The sequence below is a fragment of the Oculina patagonica genome, chromosome 6, assembly GCF_052425735.1.
Source record: "Oculina patagonica isolate OP01 chromosome 6, crgOcupat, whole genome shotgun sequence".
NCBI lineage: Eukaryota > Metazoa > Cnidaria > Anthozoa > Scleractinia > Oculinidae > Oculina > Oculina patagonica.
Window position 1 is genome coordinate 27,113,017 of NC_135763.1, and position 9,579 is coordinate 27,122,595.

At 37.0% G+C, this 9,579-nt stretch overlaps 1 protein-coding gene across 1 annotated transcript; it reads left to right on the plus strand.

Annotated features, from left to right (window-relative positions):
* Positions 1–3,525: 3,525 nt before the first annotated feature.
* On the plus strand, positions 3,526–6,921 carry LOC144656392 (uncharacterized). Its single transcript, XM_078516614.1, has 5 exons — positions 3,526–3,767; positions 4,452–4,566; positions 5,829–5,975; positions 6,142–6,273; positions 6,524–6,921. The coding sequence occupies exons 1-5, from the start codon at positions 3,573–3,575 to the stop codon at positions 6,919–6,921; spliced, it is 987 nt and encodes a 328-aa protein (XP_078372740.1). The 5' UTR covers positions 3,526–3,572.
* Positions 6,922–9,579: the final 2,658 nt, after the last annotated feature.

The window sequence follows — 9,579 nt, forward strand, 5'->3', positions numbered from 1 at the left end:
CCTTTTCTTCGAATAATAAAAGCCCGATATAACAAAGGATAGAAATTCAAAATCAACAGCTAAACAGCACGATCTCGTAATTATTCAACTTAACTAAGAGGTCTTATTGAATCTGCTTACAATGGCCTGTATGACATTAGTTATGTTAAATATTCTTAAGAGTGTATAACTCGTATATTGTTACACTATACTTTCTAATTAATAGGGGATCTTTATGGAAACTGTCTAACTCTCAGGGCTTCTGGTCTGGAAAACAAAATGTTTGGGGAGAAGGAGGAGGGAGGGACGGAGGGAGGTACGGAAACCTGTTATAGAGACGTTTTTTCCACGCGAAGGAACAATCCGTGAGTTGCGTCATGGTACGGATGTCAGGAAAAACCTCGCATGGGTGGATGTCTGTGCCCCAGAGTAATTAAGCTGCTTCGCATATCCGCAATCCAGTATGATCCAGCATCGGTTACGCATTACCACACCAACACAAGAAAAGCTTTTTGTTATTAAATTATCTTCTGAAAGCCGTAAACACTTTTATTTGATATGCTTCTCTTTTCCCTGAAAGATAAATATTTTACCGAATACAGGGATTTTCTACCAGAAGGGCGCAGAACTTTATCAATGTCAACGTAACCCCTCCCCCCCCCCCCCCTCCCCCCAGCCACCTTTTCGCCTCTCGGTAGGATACCTTTAATATATTTTTCCATCACTTGACAAGATCCCCTTCTTTTCATTTTCAGCTTGGGCCAATAGCAAACAAAGACCGAAAAAGTATCTCTTTCGTTAAAACTTTATTTTTGTTTGAGATAGTTTTTCAATCGATAAATCTGATCAATCACCCTACGTTTGCGTGCTCACGGTGCAACCAATTTTAAAGGTTGTTTTGATGAGGCGATTGTTCTGTAAATGACCTCACAGGCATTATATCACATTATCAATATGCAAAAAAAATTTGAACTTGAACAACTGTATTCACATTTATAGTAAAATGGTTTGGACTTATTGCAAAATGATTAAAAAAAAACCTGCTATGAATTCTCAGGCCAGGTGGATTTACTTTGTTTACCTATATTTTGATCATGAGCTGCCCTCATCAAGGAGAAAAGCATAAAATCACCCTTTGTCATTATTATTGTTGTATGATTTGGATTCAAGCCACAGGACTTGACCCATTTAAAGTTGTGTGTTGAAGTTCTTTTTAATTCGGAAATAACTGTTGACACCCGGTAATAAGTAATGTTCAAAACAATACAGATTCAGGTTGTTTTTCTTGTCTCGAAAGTTTCAACCTAACATAATGTTGGATTCGTCACATTTGGTATACCTTTTTATAGGCTTCAATTTTTGAGAATTTGTGATTTGGTTGAGCTCACGTAGCATTTATTTTTCTTCATTTTATTTTATTCAAAACAGCAGTACTTTAAGTTATGGTTTTTAAGTTCTTTATTATTCCGAAATAACTGTCGACGCACGGTTATTAAAACTGTTCAAAACAACATAATTATCTGTCACGCAAGTTCAAGCAAGTTCAATCAAGATGTAAAGAGGTTAACTATGGACCACCTTTTTCATACTCGATATCGTTTTTGTTAATAACAAGAATACAATTAATAGCCTCCAAATTTCAGAATTGTGAACTGCGAAATTGTTTTGGGAGATTTTCTTTGCAAAACGGATAACAGGTGCTAACATTTGGGGGCTAAAATTAAAACTCCTAATTATCTGAGGACGTTAGTTGTATTTGTATCGATAATTATAACAGTATGCTTCCATCAGTTATTAGTTGGGTACAGAAACACGCAGTTTTGAAGGATGCACAGGAACGCTTTCAAAGATATGCCGAAGTTAAGCCCGTGTATCCTGTTTCTATTAATCTCTATTATATCTCTATATATTCTTTGTTGCATTTTCACTCTTCTTTTTCCTACTTTAAATTCCGTTTTACAAAAAAAATAGAAAATACATTAACGGCGGTAAATTCGACATAACGTCATTACCGAGTTAAGTGTAAAATTTTAATCTTTTAAAAACTTACCGAACTAATCATTCAAAAAAATATAAATATATATTTAGGAAGCAGAAAGCAGTCTTAAACTGTTTACAGTTTGTCATTTAAAAACAACTTTATATGTTTTGCTCTTCTCTTGGTACGCTTCAGAAACAGCTCTGATGTCAAAGATTGCTTTCGAGAATATATCAGGGCTGAAACCGTACCTCTTGTTTCTTTTAACCTCCACGGTAAATGCATGTAAGAGATAAAATGTGCTCATTTTTTCTTTCATTTTTTTTTTGTCTTAGCACCTTCACTTATAAGAGCAGAAAGGAATCAAACAAATTTAGCTTATCATAAATTCAGGAAAAATCTCAGGATGTTTCAGTCGTGTAACAATTCAAAATACGATAAACAGGGAAAACACAGCTACACCCTTCGAATTCATTTTTCGGAGTTACTTATCGTTTAGAAATTCGCCTTAGCTCTTTTACTGCATTCTTCGTTTCCTTTTTTAATACTTTTTTTGAGAGTCACAAGTTCATCGGTTTTATTACTGTCAAGTGTCACCCTCATACAACTAGCCCACTTTTGATGGCATTACAGAGATGTACATTTGAATATTCCACTCGATAATATAATCTAACGACATAAATCTTTTAACTTTGTCCGCGATACTAAGTAACAGCCACCGGTCTCGCTTTCTCTCCCAATTAATGCGCTTACAACTTGTAACCTTTTGATCCTTGTTCTTCCTCTAAACGCGTCTAATTTCATCTGCGTGCAGAAAATAAAACTTCATTATACTGTTCATCAATCTTTTAAAAGAATGCCAGAATGAAACAAAAAACGGTTAGAAAATAACGGTAATTGTGGTATTCTTTTCTCATTCTTAGATTTTGAAAAAAATAAATAAATCATATAATCAGCATGAACTGTAGAAAAACAGCTTTTATTTGACATTTCGAATTCTCCTGCGCACAATTTGAAGGCGTTCAAAACATGTCTAATTTATTATTTATCATATTTTAGAAGTAGTTATAGCTAAAAATTGCGGCAATTGTCGAAATTGGCGTAAAATCGTAAATAATAATTTTAATAACATGAATGAATTAATTAAATGGTTAGAAAATCTACCGAGAAAACAAACTTGGAAGAATGCTATCCTGGGTAATTGAAAACAAATCAACTTTTCGCTTGAATATAATGCAGTTTAGCATAATTTTACGCAATACAGGTGCAGGTCATTATAGTGTATCCGAGTATTGGACATTGCGCTCAATAGGGGGTTAGCAGAAAACTCTATTAAATTGCCTATAACCACCGAAATATTCTTGCCCCAAATAAAATTTTACATTATAATAATTGTCGCAAAATGTCGCACATTTCTTGGTTTTGCCTAAAACGGCGATTTTTTTTTTTCATTAGCCCTCAAGGTTTTCGGTTTTAGCTGCAGAAAATTGCTCAAACCTGGGCGATTATATTACAGTGTAAAAATTGTATTTGCCTTTTAAAACTAGCTCTTTCAGACGACAGCAGAACCATTCAATTTCAACCGGGAACAAAGGACAAGTTTCTCGAAAACCACATGACCAGAAGTATGAAAGTTCACAGCAAATCAATGTGCGAATCAAAGTGCTACCAAGAACCCAACTGCGTGTCCATCAACTATGGCCTAAAAGACAGCGATATGCCATCGTGTGATTTAAACAATCGCACCCATTTGCAAGTATCTAGTGCTGACTTTGTAGCGAAAGTCGGTTACATGTACCGGGGCATTTTGGTAAGAAACAAAAATTAAATGTTTGTGTGTCATCCCACTTAGCCTTTTAAAATCTCCATCTGTGTTAACATTTTCTTCTACTAAATAAACTTAAACAAATATATATTTTGAATAATCCCCGATTTTCTGCACAATCACGAGGTTGTGTCATTTTCACGTACATGTGAACCGAAGCAGCGTCAGGCCTAGCCATTGGCTACCAGCCCCTTTGTAGAAAGTCTGATGACGTTTACGATGACTGGCGGGAATTTATTTATAAGTTTTTAATATGGAACACTCTCGTTGATGATCTAGTTTTGGCTCCCCGTCATGTAACTGATTCAAACAGTGCATCAACATACTTCAGGCGGAAGCAATCCGTTTATTATTATTCTTCATTTTGAGCAGATGTTCTAGACATTCTGTTGGTCTAGAAAATCTGCTGATCAGAATTTCTAGAGCACTGTGTGTGGGTGCGATGTCCCTATTTAACTGTCTTCGAGGTCATTTTTCTGCGCCGTCTATCATAACTCCGGCCAGGCCGAAATAGTAACAACGAGGAAAAGAAAAATAATGTGAACGTCCTTTACCACATTTTTCTCTTTTGCTGTTTTCCGCAGTTGCTTTTTTATTTAGAAATATGTTTTCTGAATTGCATTGATAACATTGGCCATAATTAAAATCCTCTTTTCTTATTTTCTTTAGAATCCTTGTCAAAGCAAGCCTTGTCCGAGTGGCTCCATCTGTCAAGTTGGGTTTACTACCAAAGGCTACCGATGTGTTTGTCCGCAAGGATACATCGGGGTCCATTGTGAATTGCGTATGTGCAGTTTGTCATTTTGTTCATAAGAGTATTATTCATTTGATGAGCTTGAATTAAGCGAGAACTTGCTATACTCGGTAGCTAATATCTTAAGGAAAACCTGAATTTGTTAGCCCAAATTAAAGTGGGAGGAATCCGACCCTCCACTCTTACAAAATAACAAGATTTAACCCATTAGCACCGGTTCGGGTCAAACTCGGCCGTGGACAAACATTGCCCTTTGTTCCACTTCTGACGTCATTATCTTTGACCAAAATAGGTATCATTTACATTCAAACTTTGCAGGAGAAAAAGATCTTTCCAATGATACCCAAATTTGAGTGATTGGTTTAATTGAGCTTGAAATACCCATAAAAATGCTTAGCAATTTGAATGAAAAACTTGGAGGAAAATTTGCCTCAACCACCCTTGGGTACTCAATGGCAAGAATTTCCTGTTTGGATGATGCTTTCTCGGGATTTTTTGAACTAAAAACAAGCCCAGTGGAAGGCCAATAACTGCAACAAAAATGGAATAAAAGGATAAAAAGGAAAAGCGGAAAAAACTCTCACTTTTGCGCATGTCCAAGCAGAAATAATGTAAATGCGATGCGTGTTTCTATTGCCGTTTTCAGCAGTTTGGAGCAGATTTAGCTCATATCTAATTTGAAAATGTCAAAACTGTCCAACATTTGTGCTTTTACAAAGAAAATTCTGGCGCCAAAGGGTTAAAAATGGCGGTAATGAGCCGCTGCCGGCTTTAAATTGTTTCCAAAACTGTATATTTTAACATGACAAGGACACGAAGCGGGGAATGCGTCGTTAAATTCCGAACAGCCAAAAAAAATCCAGTTTCCCGTCTTGACTTATCGTTTTTCTCTACTGCAGTCAGAAAAGTAATCAAAACTAATAAAAGGCTGCTGCTTAAATCGCCTAAAAAGTAAAAGCTGCTACAAGAAAGTAAAATTACCTCATTTCATGATGCGGGAAAATTCAAAAGCTGCATGGAATAATACGCCTGTCAACTCGATTGCCATTACAACATCAAGTTCCTTGAACAATCACATGTCACATCAACCTGCTCACACAAAGCTTTCAGCTGCAGATAAAGACAGAACGTTAGGAAGCAATTGCTTATACATGAAAAAATGTTAAAGCTATTAACGTTTAAATATTTTCAGTGCATATTCCCACTCCTCTGATCTGACAATTGATAATTGATCACCACTTACTTTTATAATAATTATAAGCTAAACAATTCTTTTTTATTATTATTATCAGTTTCATCGCCAACATCGATGCCAGTTACAGCACCGTCACTGATACCGTCAATAACGCCAGAAAGCGCATCATCATCATCATCATCATCATCATCATCATCATCTCCGCCACTTCCACCATCTTCATCAGTGACATCCAACCAAAACAGTGAGTTTATTATTATCACAATTTTTAACCAAATCTTAGACATGAATTTATGGGCTGATAGGTCGAAGTTGTCGTGATGTGCAGTAAGGTGAAAATATTTAAATTTAAAATTAGTATAAATTCTACTTTTTACTATTAAAAGCGGGGAATTTTATCTTGTCTTCAGTTGCATCGTCGTCGTTACCACCAGCTGCAGTGACGTCACCTTCACCAGTACTGCCAATGACACCAGAAATATCACCAACTACTTCATCACCATCTCCACCACCATCATCATCAGTGGCATCTGTCCAAGACCGTGAGTTTTTTTATTATTTTTAACCAAACCAAGGAAATGAATAAAAAAAGCTGATGGATAGAGCATGTCCAAACGGTCTGTCCATCCGTCCGTGTCTGTCTGTCTGTCTGTCTGTCTGTCTTTCTTAATATGGGAAACAAAGGGACTAAGAAAAGCGGCGGGATGTCCATCTATTTGGTTACGGGTGGCATATGTGTTTTGTCATGGCGATAATAGTTATTGATTAAGATTATTTTTCTGTTTATTAAAGCCTGTCAATCACCGTGGATCGAGTTTCAAGGTTCGTGCTATCTCCGGTCCGGAGTAGCACTTCCATGGAAAGACGCGCGCGATTATTGCATAACTGATGGTGCCCAGTTGGTGAAGATTGAATCCTTAGCAGAAAACGACTTCATTAGAAGCTCATATATGGCAAATTATCTTGATTTTTGGATTGGACTAACAGATGAAGAAGCCGAAGGTGTCTGGAAATGGTCTGATGGAAGTGCATTGTCCGGGTGGACCAACTGGGCAGAGGGCCAGCCAAGTGATATTAGCGACCATGACCAGAACTGTGGCGGGATAAGAACGCGACTGGATAGAGGTGAAGACGCACAATGGCACGGTAAAAAATGTTCAAGCGTCAAAGGGTTTATTTGCGAGAAGTAATAAGTTTGGTTTTCACGGATTTGCAATCGAACACTAGGAATGCATTTCCATCCCATATTTTCTTTATTTCCACTATCTTTTTTCGCTTAGATAACCGACCGTAGATAAACATTTCAATCTAGCACGTAATATATTTTATTTACATTTTTCTTAGACGTAAACCACTATCACAATTTCGATACTAGTTACATTACCAAAACAAGTTAGTTAAACAAGAGAATGAATTTTCTTGTTTGAAACTTTTACTTTTGTTATATGAAGTAGGCTGCTGACTTTTGTGTGTCAGTCAAATCTATGCCTTTCAGTAGTAGTAGACCCTATCAGTTATTGAATAGTAGGTTGCGCGGTTACAAAGATGAAACCAGTTCAAACCTGATTTAGATTTACCTTTCGATGTGACTTGTTTGTTATCAAAATCGGGGACCATGTCATGCTATTTAAGCTGTTCAGTCCGACTACAGCTGGAGGGGTGCTTTACCGTGCCTTTTAAAGGGGGGAGTAAAGAGAAGACAAATCAAGTGTAAATGAAGGCATCGGTCGCAGTGTTCTAGCCTTTGAGAATCCAGTCGTCTGTTGAGTGCTGGACAAAGCACAGATAAACCATTGTTTATTTATTTGTTTAAAAATACAACAACTACTATATTCTGGAGAGGCTCGCTTATGTGAAGCGACAGATCAAAACTATTTTAAAAGGGCGCACATGATGATGTGGTTCCAATAAAGACACTCGATAATACTTTCTTTGATGTTTTACGGCTAGCCTAATAATTGCGGAAATTGTGAAAATTGGCTTGAAATCGTAAATGATAATTTTAAAACCATAAATGATTTAATTAAACAAATGGTTAGAAAATCTACCGAGGAGACAAACTAATAGACGTAAGATGTATTTAGCATCCGACAGCTTAGTACAGCTAGCCAACCGCTTGCTGGTCACGAGTTTAATTTTATTAAAGAAATAAAGAATTAAGATCCCAGGAAGTAGCAATATATGTGATTTCTGAGGGTTGGAAAGGGAAAAGGGAAGCAATTAGTATAAAACGACAGTATATAGAGGATATAAGACGGTGGCGAGAAGATATGAATTTTATGTTCGACTAGCAGAAACGATATCTCACGAGTTCGCTACGCTTACTCGTGTGATATGGTTTTTGCCACAAGAACATAAAATTCATATCTTTGAGCAAACGTGTAATGTTCTTTTTATTATATGGGGACCAGATGTAGTTGATGTTGCCGATTTTTATTTCATTGTTTTTGAATAATCGAGCCTCTTTTACAAATCAGCGTTCGTCTTCATAGAAAATACAAAGCACCCGTGCCCAGGATATAGAAACACTAACTGAATTCTAATCAAACAAAATACTTGTCAACCAAATAACACGTAAGAACTGAAAGCATATAACTAACTTTGAGCTTATCATTGCTCTCGAAGTGTTGCTTGTTAGAATCAGAAGTGACGTGAGTATAAAAGGTATTGTCGTTGACAAGGAAATCAAACTTGCAGCTTTCGCTGATGATCTGACAACGTTTTTACATGACGTCAACTCCCTCGAAAATCTTTCCACGACTCTTCATAAATTTGGATTGTGTTCTGGCTTGAAGCTCAACGCGGAGAAAACCGAAGCTTTATGGCTAGGAACCAGCCACGATAACGACCAACCCTTTCCTGCTGGTATCGACAAAGTTAATAAACCAATTAAAATTCTTGGCGTTCATTTTATCTACGATTTGAAGAAAAAACAAGAGCTCAACTATGATGAAACTCTAAAGTCGCTTTCCGATACCCTAGCAGGATGGAGATGGCGGAACTTGACTTTATATGGCAAAATCCAGGTCGTTAAGACATTTCTTATACCAAAATTTATGTTTCGCGCATCACTCATGTGCTCCACGAAAAAAATAATCAAAGAGCTTAACTCCATTATCTACAGGTTCATCTGGAAGGGATGTGACAAAATTAAACGCTTAGCACTAATCAGTGATTATAAGAATGGTGGTCTAAGAATGCCACATGTTAAAACTCTTATCGATACCCAACGCATTATCTGTCTTAAAAAATATATTGAGGATTACGACAGCCCATGGAAACACTTTCTTTCGTTCTTTCTCAAGGACTATGGCGGAAAATTTCTCTTATACTGCAATTTCAATCCTGCTGACCTACCAGACCATATTCCCAGCTTTTACAGAGACTGTCTTGATGTCTGGTCAAAATTAACGACCAAACCTGCCGAGTCCCGTGGCGAAGTTCTAAACCAAATCCTCTGGAACAATCAATTCGTACGCATCAACGGCAAACCTTTTTTTTACAGAAGACTACTCTCAAAGGGTATCACTTTCATTTCTGACATTCTGACCAAGAACGGCAAGCTAAAGCCTTGGCCCTCTTTTGCGACAATTGGGCTTACGCTCATTGAATTTTTCTCACTACTGGGTATTTTTGACTCTCTTCCTTCTCCGTGGAAAGCCCTAATTAACTCGAATGGGACTCCTATTGAATCTTACATCCCACCTGTATTGCAACATACCCTCTATTTAAATGGTAAATGCTTTCCGCTTGATTCGATTAACTCGAAAAAGCTATACTGGGAATTGGTGGAGACGATTCAAGTAGACCCAGCGGCACGACACAAATATACAACATTATTTCACAAT